We start from the raw sequence: 14024 nt of genomic DNA, 5'->3' as shown, positions 1-14024 counted from the left end.
AGAAAAATTTATAAAGATGACATAATCAATATATTTGGCCCAGACAGCAAAAGTAATAATAGTGACACTACAGAAGAATTCAAAATATGGAAAGGAGTGAGACAAGGATGTCCATTATCACCTTTATTATTTATATTAACACTGGAAGTTCTATTAATAGAAATCAGAAACAATCAAGAAATAAAGGGATTAAAACTAAAAAAAAAGGAATATGAAACACAGGCATTTGCGGACAATATGATATTCATATTAGAGGAGCCATTAAAATCAGAATTAAATTAATCCAAAAAATAAAGGAATTCGGTAGGGTAGCGAGACTTAAAATTAACAAGAACAAAACAAAGATCATTACAAAGAATTTCACCAAAAAACAAGAGAAAGAATTAGAGAAAAACATGGGAATGCAGATAGTAAAAAAGGTAAAATATTTAGGAATTTGGCTGACAGGGAAATGCTCAACAATTAAGGAAGACAATTATGATAAAATGATTCAGAAAATTAAGAAAGATTTGGAAAATTGGAGGAAACTACAAATATCACTAATGGGAAGAATTGCCATTGTTAAAATGAATATCCTACCAAAAATTTTATTTTCATTTCAAGTGGTACTGATTAGCATAGGGAAAAACCTGTTCATAGATTTAAACAAATTAATTGCACAATTTATTTGATCAGGAAAGAAACCACAAATTAAATTAAAATTGTTACAGGACAGTAGAGAAAAGGGAGGATTTGGACTTCCCGATTGGGAGCTTCATTATCAAGCAGCAGCTCTCACCTGGATAAAGGACTGGATCAATCTAAAAAACAGAAGATTACTAACAATAGAAGGTTACAATTTGGAACCAGGTTGGCATGGTTTATCTGAGATGGGAAAGACAAAACCCATAGCTATTTTCAAAAAAAATTAATTACAAAAGCTCTACTTCAAATATGGTTAAAAATCAAAACAAAACATTACAACAAAATCCCAATCTGGCTATCCACCATGGAAGCTCTGATATACCCGAATGTATTGGGCATAAACAAGATAATAAGATATGAAGATATATTAGATAACCAAGAAAGGCTAAAAACAAGAAAGGTATAAAAAGAGAGGGATCGATTTTATAAGGAGCCAAAAGAATTGGATAAAATTATACAGGGAACCGAAGAAAAAAATGATTAAAAAATATATCATTATTTATTAAAATTTAAAATGGAAGAAGAAACTGTGAAAGAAACGATGATAACATGGGCGACAAATTTTGGGTATACTATAGAATTAGCCGAGTGGGAAAAAATTTGGGAAATGAATTACAAATTAACGATGGCAACAGCATATAGAGAGAACATGTACAAGATGTTCTACAGATGACGTTTCCCACCAGCGAGAATTGCGAAAATGTTTCCGGAGTGCTCATCTATCTGTTGGAAATGCAACCAACAACTCGGAACATACTATCATATTTGGTGGACATGCGCATCTGGGAAAAAATATTGGAAAAAAATAAAAGATTGGCTGGAGGAGATTACCACACAACAAATTGAACTAAAACCATAATTATTTCTGTTAGGAATTATAAAAGGAAGTTATAAAAAAATTAGATACTTAATTCTACACATAATCACGGCAGTGAGAATTACATTTACAGAAAACTGGAAAAATAATTACACACCAACAGAAGAAAATGTAATAAAAAAAATATTGGAATATGCAGAGATGGATAGGCTCATGAAAGAATTAAAAGAGAAAGAAGAATCTGAATATTACTCCATATGGGATTTATGATATAATTGGCTAGAGGAGGGGGGGGGGGCAGGAAAGCAAAAAAGAAAGGAAGAAAGATCAACAAATTAAAAAACAACTGCAAAAAAGGAAAACGATTAAAAGATAGAAATACTAAATACACTGTAGCAAATAAATAAATAAAATGACTCAAATGTAATAAAGGTTGTTATACATAGAATATATAGAATGTTACATATAGAATGAAGAAAAAAGAAATATGAAACAATATAAATGCAGACATATATAAAGTTATAGTTATACAAGACTTATATGTACAGATAAAAGAATCACAACAGATATGTAAAAGAAGTGTAATGTGTTGCGAAGATGTGAAGTTTGCATAAACAAAATAAAAAGGCTTTTTTTAAAACAATCCCTCATTTCAAACCTGAGTTACAAACATTTTTCTTAATCAGTATTTTCTTACTGAAACACAGAGATTGCAGTCATATCCAGATAGAATAATTTAGCCAGTATTATTTTAATTAATGTAAGATTTGTCTTATGTATGAATGGCAATCTTTCCAAACCTAATTCAATGAATTAAGATGTAAAAAACTCCAAAAGCCATTCTAAATTCATATTTAAGTATCAATGTTTTCTGTTAAATTTAACATAATTGCATAAAACTTATAAATGAAAATGCCACCAGAGGGCACATGAAGAACTAACGTAAGCCATATAAGATACAATATTTCTCTAAAGAAATCAGACCTGTTTCTGTTCAGCAGTAGTTTTAGTGATATATTTAATGAAAACCTTTTTAATACCTTCAAAATAATACATTATTTTAATATTCACTATTGATTTACCAGATTATAATTTGTAATAAAATAAATATTATCCCTGCAAGATCATGCTTATTCAGTAGTTTAAAGAAATTCACAAACATGTAACTGCTCAGAACTAATTGCGAGAGATATAATATTATGAATGAAGCTTGATTAGATCTCATCTTTCTCATAATCTGCCTATTATCATGTTTCCCTGAAAATAAGACTCACCTCGAAAACAAACCCTAGCCTGATTTTTGGGGTGGGCCTAATATAAGCCCTACCCCGAAAATTAGCCCACGGGATGGGCATGGCCTGCTGGCCCCTTGGCACAGCACAGATACCTGTAAGCCCAAGCATGGAGGCAGAGGTGGGAGGGTGGCAGATGATCTGGACATAATGCATGGCTGCCTGGCTTATGGGGTTTTTGCAGGAGGCCTGTTCAGCAAGCCATCTGCAGGGAGGCGGAGGTAAGTGATCCCGATGTCCTGCGTGGCCACCTGCATGGCACAGCCACGGGCAAGCCAAGAGACAATCAGATAAAATGGGTGGAGTATTGGGATTGCCTGAATCTCCCCACCCCCACCCCCCATGCCTGTGTCTCTGCCTCCACCTGGCTCTGCTGTGCATTTTTCGCCCAAAGGGAGATGAAGCTTTGTCTGCTTGCAAATGAGGCCCTCTGTTTCAAAGCATTCCATTTGCAAGCAGATAAAGCTTTGAGTCTCCCTCATTTCTCTATTTGGGCGAAAAGAATTTGGATGCCTTTGGGTTGCTTGGGAATGGAGTCTTTTGCCTGGCTATGTTGCTTGGCCTCCTGCTCCGAAACTGTGCTGGCACCGGAATAAGTGACCTCGTGGGCTCCTGCTGAAGACCGGGTCTTATTTTGGGAAAACATGGTAGTTTCATACATGAAGTAATAGTCATAATTAAAATGCTGAGTCAGAAAAGAACCACTAAATGTAACAATTCAACACATTAAAGGATATAATTTATAAGTAATTGCATCAATAACAAGGATTTATTAAAGTCCCTGTCAAGATAATATTCATTCATTTATTCTTTAAGTTGATAAATACAGGTAATCCTCGTTATGACAGTAATAGAGGCTGTCCATTTTGGTCAAAATTCAAGATGATCTTAAGTGAATCAGATTATGTGAACGTGCTCACGTCTTGGTCACCCCAATGCATATGCTAAATAATGCAAAACTAAGTATGCATGGGGTGCATCAGGGATACCTGTCAATTTCTTCCCAAAGCCTGCCCCCATCCCTGAAATATCCCACATTCCACTTCCTACCCTTTTTTTTTAAACAAAGTTTTTTATTGGTTTTTTAATGTTTTACATAGGGAAAAGGTAGGGGAAAAGTTACAAATTTTGGCAGCTGCGAAATGCGGTAGGTGCACCCCCCCTCCAAACTCATAGTATACATTTGCAGAGAATTCAAATATTACATAATATCATATAGTCAATGTGGTAAATTCAATTGGTAATTTCGGTCAGTTTATATCATGTGGGTTTTCTTACTTATTTGTGTGATCTGAGCTTTCTTGATGTCGCCCCATCTCCCCCAGCTGGCAGTGCTCCGGCCCCTCCCGTGTCTTGTACCTCTACTGGAGTGTCTTCTGGTTTTTCTAGAAGTAGTTTATTTATTTCCATAAAGGCCTGCGCCTCTATGGGTGTATTAATTCTAACTCTTGTCTCCTCCCAGAATATTAGCATACCTTCAGGCAATAACCATCGAAACCACACCCCCTTCTGGTATAGTTTATTCGCCATTGCGAATAAAATTTTCTTTTCTCCCTCACTTTCTTGGGGATCTGTTTCAGAAAGGTTATCTCCTTATCTTTGTATATCAAGGCTTGCCCCCTTTGTGCATTCAGGATTTCATCTCTTGTGCTTTTCCTAAGAAATTTAATGTGTACCTCCCTGGGGACATTGTGTGTTCTAGCATACGCTGAGTTCACTCTATAAGCCAGGTCTATTTCCCACCCCATCTGTTGTTTTTCCTTCTGAATATACTCAGCCAAAATGTTTGTCATGATGTCCCTTATGTTTTCATCATCTGTCTCCATCACGTTCTGGAATCTAAGATAAAAAGACATTCTCTCAAACTCTATTTTCATTTGTTGGGTGTCAAGTTCTTTGTTTCCCCTCTGCACGCCCTCTATCCCTCCCTTCATCTCAGCTGTGGGTACCGGCACCTCGGTTCAGCCAGCTGACTCCATCGCTGGCCATAGGGGGCGAACAACTGTCCCCTGTGGAGCGGGCGCGCAATTTGGGCGTCCTCCTTGATGCCCGGCTGTCAATGGAGGACCATGTGGCAGCCGTGGCAAGGGGGGCGTTCCACCAGGTTCGCCTGGTGCGCCAATTGCGCCCCCTACTGGACCGGAGTGCCCTGCACACGGTCACTCATGCGCTGGTGACGTCTCGCCTGGACTACTGCAATGCCCTCTACATGGGGCTTCCCTTGGGACGCATCCGGAGACTGCAGCTAGTTCAGAACGCAGCCGCGCGGGTTATTATGGGGAGTACACGTTACTCCCACGTAACACCTCTCCTGCGCGAGCTGCACTGGCTACCTGTGGCCTTTCGGGTGCGTTTCAAGGTATTGATCACCATCTTTAAAGCGCCCCATGGCATAGGACCTAGTTATCTGCAGGATCGCATCCTACCACACATGTCCCTGCGACCTATCCGCTCACACAGGGAGGGGCTCCTCCTAGTGCCGTCCGCTAGGCAATGCCAACGGGCGACACCTAGGAGTAGGTCCTTCTCTGTGATGGGCCCAACCCTCTGGAATGACCTCCCCCCTGACATTCGAACTACCACCGACCTCCGCTCCTTCCGTCAAAAGTTAAAGACTCACCTATTTCAATCAGCTGGCCTGGCACTTTCTTAGTTTTACCTCCCGGGGATTTATTTTAATTGGGTTTGGGGTTTTAATTGGGATGTTTTTAGGGTTTTAGAATAATTTATTTCTTGTACAGTCTATCTCCCCCTCCAAATGTATTTTAAATGTATTTCATTGTTATGACTGTATTTTATTTGCATTGACTGTACACCGCCCCGAGTCCCTTGTTGGGAGAGGGGGCGGTCTAAAAATCTAATAAATAAATAAATAAATAAATAAATAAAAATCAGCTGCCCCATCTTCCAAAAGATCCAATCTCTGTGAGTTCTTATTAATTTTATCCTGGTTGTCTTTAATTTCTTCTTTCATCTCCTTCAATTGTTTCTTTATTTCCTCTTGTCCCTGTAAAAGTTGTTGTAACATTTGATGAAGCTCCAGGTCCGTAGATTTAGGTTGCTTGAAGGCTATTAACGTTGATTGTGTGCTAGGACTGGAGGTTGCAGATGTTGGGGCTGAGGCAGCAAAGCCTGACTTTCCAGGAGGTGGTCTTTTAGATGCCATTGTTTATAAAATAAAGAGTCCAGTCAGTATAAAGAAGGATCAGTCAGATAAATAGAACAGCCAAGAGAGTCCAGGAGGCAGAGAGTCCAGGCACAGGGGAATTTTCTGATCACCCTGGCAAAAGAGCAGTCGTTTTTCACTCCAGGGGGTTCAGAAGCAAACAATCCACAAGAGAATTATCCAGGTAGCACGGAGACAAAGACCGGAAGCCTGAAGTTAAAAGGTGGAGTCAAGTCTCACATCTCATGAAGACAACAGAAGTGTGCCATCTTGCCCTCGGGTATTGAGGCAACAAATAAAGTTTTCAAAGTTCAAAGTTTCCAAGGCTTCCAGATCTCATTGTCTTAAACCTTAAAAGTTTAAATCTGAAAATCCATTTAATAGGAGTGTGACATCTTTAGTTTGGCTCTCCCCCTCCTCCTTCCCTTGGGGCTGAGAGCTCTCTTGTTTCCAGCCGCTTGTCCAAGGGGGGGGGAAATCCCCCTCCCCTCCAGCCGCACCTCTCCAATTCAAGCCAAAAGTTCAAGTTTGCACAGCAGACAAATTTTTTAGTTGGTAATAGGAATGAAGGGAGTCTACACCTCACCGCTCCGCTGCTGCATCCTTCAGCTTTCTTTTTTCCCTCCGAACAGCCTGTCAGCGAAGACGCGCCCACACGCCCTCCGATCTGCTCCCCGGTGCCTTGAGCGCGCAGGGGACCTCCTGCCGGCCGCCGCCGATGCAGGGATCCCCCGCGATGCCGCCCCTCTGGCAGGACGCCTCTACAGGGCGTCCTGTGCCCCCCAAGGAGTGGGGAAGCCCACCGGGGAGCCGGAGCGAGCAACGAGTTGCCCATCGCCGTCAGCCGCCGGAACCGGAATGTGGCACTTCCCACCCTTTGAGGTCCCCATAGCCAACTCCCAATAGCTCACTTACTTGGTGAACATCTGCAGAGCTCAGGAGGTGGGAGAAATGAAGGACAGCAGGTCTCTCTTGTTAGGCCATGTAGGAGAAATTCAGTGGCATCTTTTTTTTTCCTTTTTCCAGCCTCAATGCACATTTTGAATCCTGAGCTGCTATAATTCTCAGCAAATGAGACCTCCCCTCTCCCTCTGCATTGCCACTTTAATTCTTGTTCTCCCGTGGGAGACAGCTCAGGTGAATGGTACACGTTTTGTGCACGTTTTGAAACCTGAGCTGCCTCTGCAGACACGGGGAACAAAACATACTACAAATAAAACACAAACATTCACCATATTTATTTTTAAGTTAAACCTCTGGTTCCCCCAGAAGCTCCAAAGGCATCCTTAGAGAATAATAATGACAAGCAGTTGCAACTTAATCTTTTATTATTTATTTGTCATCTATCTTGTGTTTCAAAGCAACTCTACTTAATTTATTAGCTAAATTGGTCACCAATCCAAGGAAAAAAGTATTAGTAAGTTAAGGCAGGTAGAACACATTATAGGGGCCCAGAAGAAGTAATAGGAAGCACCCTCAACATTTTGTCTTCTACTAAAGTGTTATTTTTGACTGGCATATCACTCAAGGTCTTTTTGGTAAGAAGTTTAACATTCCAAAGATGGCTGTATATTCTAGTCATTAACAGATTGGTTAAAATTATGTGATTGCTGATTACTATGATCAGTAATGTACAATACCATAAATGTATCACCCCTGCAATTACAGCAACACAACAATCCTTGTTTTAATTTGTTAAATCAGTAATCCTTCCCTGGATAGACATTTCTATTTGAATAACTTTAGTTTTAAGACAAGAATAGTAAGTCTAAGTATGTGAGTTCCAGCTTTCAGATTCTGTTCCACATTCCAGAAATGTCACATTTATTCCACAAGAATATATCAGTACAAATCAACATTGTAGAATGTAGGATGTTCCTAAAGCTAATCCAATTTTATGGCCTAATATTTCAAATATTAAATGTAAGAGTTAAACAGGCTTCTGTGAGCAGCATGAACTACTATATTCTCTGCACTGTATGCAAGCTATTTGACATTGGAAATTATTCCTAAACATTTTCCTGGGCATAATATCCACCAATAATGCTAAGTAAGTCCCAAGAACAATGTTAAATGTCTAAAACAGGTAATGAATGCTGTGTTTAAACAATGGATGCAGACAATGTCATTCATCTTCCCTTGGCTCTGCCATCTGTTAGAAGCTTTGATAGCAAGTAAAAAAATGGCATAATGTCTGCATCGATTATATGAATAGAGAAATTTAATTGGCCTTGGCTAAACTGAGATCATGGTAACGTTTTTTAAAAATCTATAAATTCTTATCTGTAGTTCAAATTAAGACCCAGTAGGTCTTAATTCTGTGAATATTTACAAGACCAGAGCTTAATTTTATCACAAACCATAAAAGGAGCATAAATCTCTAAACCCATGCACATTTCCAACATCTTCCCTCTCTATTGTGTCTTGAAGAAATGGGTACTAGGAAATATTCATCAGACACAGTTGAATCAATGTGCTAATGCAAACCATTGGTAGAAATGTTGTTTGCTATGTATCTATTAAAAAAAACAGGAATCTGGTTATTGAAAAGACATTTCTTAGCAGACAATAATACTCACACCACTGAGCTTTTCCCAGAATTCATGTCCTTTCTCCATCTTTCTCAGGCCAGGTGGAATATACCAGAAACAAACATTTGCATATTCTGGCTGAAAAGGTAAGGAAAATTAATCTTCAGTATATAAAAAGAAAATTGACCAGACTACTAAATCAATACAAATGTAAGAGTCTGTCAGAGTTTGCAACAGCAATCATATCTAGAAAGCACACAAAGATATCTGATTCAGCAGAATTCATTAGGTTCTCTTTATATATAACATAACATATGAAGTAAATATATAATACCAAAAACAGGTTTTCCAACATGGTAGCAAATAAAAGCAAATACAGGCAGAGGAGAGAACAGTTTCAGTTCAGAGCAGCAGACTAGTTTTGAGCTCAGCAGAGACTAAGAACTGCAGAGCTAAGCCACGCCCAGGCTCCTTGTTGTCTCATTGATCACACAGCAAATATTTTTTCAGTTTCCAAACAGTATCCATTGGCTGACCTGTTACCATGCCTATTCCAGTCTATGAACATGGGTAGAGAGCAATCTTACATCAATTCACACACACACACACACACACACACACACACAAGTGCATACAAAAGTTTTGGTATCAATCCCATTAAAGATTGTTAATCTAATTCAACATTTCTATATAAGATGATGATGGTGTCAGCATTCCAAATATCATGCAGAATTAAATCAAAGTCCAAGGCAAAGTTATCCTTAAAACTCCAATTTAATAAGACAGACATGTTGGCATTGTGCTATGAAATCCCAAATCTGATTTGCTTCCTGGGATTCCACCCAGTTGAAAGTTCATGATCTTATGCCCCACCCACAATCCATCACATGGTCCAATCTTCTTCTTCCACGCTGGCATCTACACCCCTCTGCTTCCAGTCAGGTGTCGAGGAGTGGAGACAAAAGATGACCTTGAGCTTCTAGAAAGAATGACAACAACACAGTCCACAAATCTACTCCTTTCTATTCCCCCCTCTCAACTACTATACTAATGAAACAGCATAGGAAAATAATAGAAAGTGTGGCAGGCCAAAGATCCTAAAAGAAACATAACTACAGGTTTGATTGGCGGCCTCTCCTCAGAAGAAAAACATTTTCTGAAAAGAGAATAACATAAAAGTTAACATAACAAAATTAACCACTTCTTCTCCCCCCAGGGGGACTCTTTGACTTATCAGGAAACTTCTCATGGAATTGTTTTATTAACTTCTCCACTTTTAGGTTCCCACTGTTCACCCAAGTAGCTTCAGACAAAGGGTAACCCTTCCAGTGCACTAAGTTCTGTAAGCGACCCCTATTCAGCCTGGAGTCTACCATTTTTCCCACCTCAGATTGTGTTTTCCCTTCTATCACTATAGGAGGAGATAACGCTTGGGTGGATGCTCTTATGTTAGACCCAATTACTGGTTTCAACAAGCTATAATGAAATTCTGGGTCAATTTCCCCTAGACTTCTGGGTAGACTGAGTCAAACTGTAACTGGGTTAACTATCTTCACTATTGGGAATGGACCTAGAAATTTCAGACCAAATTCCTTCCTAGGCATTCTTAATCTCATGTATTTGGTAGATACAAAAACTTTGTCCCCCACAGGAAAGGGGTTTTGGAGCGAGCGGTGTTTATCAGTTTGCTTCTTGTAGGCTTCTGCCGCAACTGCTAGAGCCTTCTTCCTATTCTCCCATCCTTTCTTTAGCGTGTCCATCCATTCATTCAAAGACATGGAAGAGGGAGCTTCTCTAGGCAGTTCAGGCATGGCAACAAATTCCATGCCACTGGTAATCTGGAAAGCAGTTAATTCAGGTGGCACGCGGAGCCATTTGCCAGGGCACGCGAGGCGCTGCCCTGTCAGCTGGTTGGCACGCATGTGCACGCTGGCCAGCTGAGTTCACCCTTTTTTAAAGCCATTTTTTGCCCTCCCCAGGCTCCAGAGCCTTTACAGGAGCCTGGGGAGGGTGAAAAGAGCCTCCCCTGCCCCCCTCCCGAGGCCCTCCGGAGGCTTCATGAGCTTCCCTGAAGCCTCCGGAGCACAAAATCCGGCCCTACGGGCAAACCAGAAGTTCGGGAACGGACTTCCGGTTTGCTCGGAGGGTCATTTTGACTGCTCTGGAAGCTTCAGGGAAGCGTCCTGAAGGTCCCACAAGCCTTCGGAGCGCTCAAAACGACCCTCTGAGCAAACTGGACGTCACTTCCAGTTTGCACGGAGGGTTGTTTTGACTGCTCCGGAGGCTTCAGGGAAGCGTTCTGAAGGTCCCTGAAGCCTCTGGAGGGCTTCCGGGGGGCAGGGGAGGCTGTTTTCGCCCTCCTCAGGGTCCTATAAAGCCTCGGGAGCCTGGGGAGTGCAAAAAATGGGGGGAGCTCCTGTAGTGCCCGCATGCGCACTGGGGGGTCGCGCATTGCATTATTGGTGTGGCACGCCCGCACACTACCCCCCCTGCGCTCCCCCCATTTATGGCACGCGAGCCAAAAAAGGTTCGCCATCACTGAGCTAGAGTGTACTCCTCTATTTTTCTGAAAGTGAACACTCTCTCAATTACAGTCTATTCTTCCTGCCAAATGAGTAGAAACTACTAGCTGTGCTGAATTATTTCATGAAAGGGCAGTAACTCTATTCATAACCTCATTTCTGCCTTCTTTCAAAGAATATATTAAATATATTTAATCATCAAGGAGTATCCAATTGTCAGAAGGAAGAGATCGTAACTGTGTCATTGGATGTGATGAAATAAAATGAAGTTAAACTTTTTTCTTTAGCACATCCAGACAAATGTAACCTTTATCTTCTAGAATATTGAATTTAGTATTAGCTCTCGTGAGATTAAAAAAAAATGGGGGGGATGTCTATTACAAATTAGCTGGATTTTTTTCCCCCTAATTCACACAATCAGCTCATTTTCCTCTTCTTTCTTCAGGGAAATCATTACCAAGTTTTCTACCTAAGCAAAAACTATGGTGCCCTTTGTACTTGTATTTAAAAAGACTGTAAAGATGGAATTATGAAATTCTATTTCATAATTATTTCATATTTTTCACTAAGAAGAGGAGCATGACAAAGTTACAGAAATTTCATACAATCAACAAAAGTTTTGGGATGGATGGCAAGGTAAGAATGGGTATAATGAACACCCTGAAATATTGATTATCCATAAGACCCTCTGTCTACTTCACTTAATTGAAAGAACTTTTTAATTTAATATAAATGGGAATCTGACATGCTGAAAAGAGAAAAAAAGAAGGAAATGCCAGCCTCTAGGAGTAGCTTTATTTCCAATGTTTAAAAATTATCTATAAGTACTCATAGCACATGAATACAGAGATTAGTTGGGGTTGAAAACAGCTTGATTTTCTACTAATAATGGAGAACTCAGGTTTGAAATGAGGACTCCAGCACCAAGGACTCCTCAGCTTCATGTTCTGCTTCAGTATATGCCTATAAAGCCCAGAATAAAAAACTGTAATAGGAGAAAGAAATTGGGGGAATGTATGTATGAATTATGTATGTACATTATATATATACATAGCCAGCACTCCACATATCCCCACCAAGATTTATAGAAAGACGGCAGCTCCGACCATGCTTTAAGCAGAAAACACCTGCCTGAAGATGGCAATTGAGACCTCGCCAAACGTTGCCAAGACAATCTCAATCTTACACGAGAAAAGACCCGAATGTGCCAAGATCTGCATATGTATGTATGTATGTATGTATGTATGTATGTATGTATGTATGTATGTATGTATGTATGTATTTGTGTTACAACCCCTGGTATGACTAAATATGGGAGGAAGGTCACTACTCCCTCTTTCTGTCCTTCAGCTTATCACAGAAGACCATGCAGGCAGAAAACCATATTTTTATTTTTAATGTTGCCTTTTTATATTTGTGTTGTATTTGTACTGATAAATAAATAAAGGGAGACTAGTATAGATCTATTTCGAGCTAATTAGCTCTCATCAGCTAGCCATACCCTTACTGGGATTTGAACCCGGGCTGTATATATCTTAGGCAGGAGTCTTAGCCACTAAGCCACGGGCTCTCTCCTTATCGAGCCAGGGAAATAGGTATGTATTTGTGTTAGCTTAGCTTAGTGGCTAAGACTCCTGCCTAAGATATATACAGCCCGGGTTCAAATCCCAGTAAGGGTATGGCTAGCTGATGAGAGCTAATTAGCTCGAAATAGATCTATACTAGTCTCCCTTTATTTATTTATCAGTACAAATATAACATATATATATATATATATATATATATATATATATATATATATATATATATATATATATATATATATATATATATATATATATATATATATATATATATTTTCGATGAGGTCACACTCATCATCTTCAGGCTGGTGCCTTTGCCTTTGTGCTTGTTCAAACAAAGAGTGATCGGAGCTGCCATTTTTCTATAAATATAGGTGTGTGTGTGTGGAATGTTGGCTTTGTTGCTTTAAACGGATTGATTGGCTGTGTTGTCACATCTTGATTGGTTGATGGAGTTGATGTTTGGTGAGGGTGATTGGTGATGGTGTCCTGTGTTGGTCTTTGTGGCTGGGACTCATTTATTGACTAGGGATAGTTTCCAGATGTCTGGTAGGCGGGAGGTTATCCTCACATTTATTCAAGTTGTGGGGGTGTTTATTTTGATAGCTTCCATAATTATCATCTCGTTGAAGTGTTCAGTTTTGGAGTGTAATGTGGTTCCTTCAAAATCAATTTCATGTCCTGTTACTTTAAGGTGCTGGAAAAGGGAGGAAGTTTTTTCTTCTTTTCTGACTGCGTTCTTGTGTTCTGTGATGTGTGCATTTATTCTCCTATTAGTTTGTCCAATGTATGTGGCTGGGCAGATTTTGCAAGGTATTTCATAGACTCCTTTGTTTTCTAGATGGATCTTGTCTTTGGGGTTTCTTAAGATGTTGGCTATTTTTTGGTCAGTGCCGAAGGCTGTCTTGATATTCTGTTTGTGGAGAATTTTGCTGATTTTATCTGTGGTGCCTTTGATGTAAGGGAGGAGGGTGATGACGTTGTCCTGTTCTGTGTCTTGGTTCTTGGGGACTGTCTCCCTTTGGATTAGGTTGGTAATTGTGTTTTTTGGGAATCCATTGGAAATTAATAAGTTTGTGAGCGTGTATAATTCAGTTTTCAGGTGGTCTTTGTCAGCTAGGCGTTTGGTTCTGGAGATGAGGATCTTGGCTACGGAGTTGATCTGTGCAGGGTGGTGATGGGATTGTGTGTTTAAGTAGCTGTTGGTGTGTGTTTTTTTCCGGTAGATGGTGTGTCCTAGGGAGCCATTGGGTTTTTTGTAGATTAGGACGTCCAGAAAGGGAAGTTGGTTGTTACCTTCTATTTCCATATTAAATTGTATTTTGGGGTGTAGGTTGTTGAGAAGTGTGAGGAAGTTGTCCAGTTCCTCTTTCCCGTGTGGACAAATTACGAAAGTGTCATCTACATATCTAAGTCCTCCGGAGGCTTC

At 40.0% G+C, this 14024-nt stretch overlaps 1 protein-coding gene across 3 annotated transcripts in view; it reads right to left on the bottom strand.

Annotated features, from left to right (window-relative positions):
* The window catches only part of GADL1 (glutamate decarboxylase like 1), a 455870-nt gene that overhangs the window by 30770 nt on the left and 411076 nt on the right, over positions 1–14024 (bottom strand). For all 3 annotated transcript variants that reach the window (XM_081971302.1, XM_081971300.1, XM_081971301.1), the window contains exon 14: positions 8539–8628. In XM_081971302.1, coding sequence (XP_081827428.1) covers positions 8539–8628 — 90 coding nt within the window. The remainder of the gene's footprint in view (positions 1–8538; positions 8629–14024) is intronic.

The sequence above is a fragment of the Natrix helvetica genome (assembly GCF_964273705.1).
Source record: "Natrix helvetica genome assembly, chromosome: Z".
NCBI lineage: Eukaryota > Metazoa > Chordata > Lepidosauria > Squamata > Natricidae > Natrix > Natrix helvetica.
Note: the sequence above shows the minus strand (reverse complement) of the source record. Positions and strands in the feature narration are given on the sequence as shown.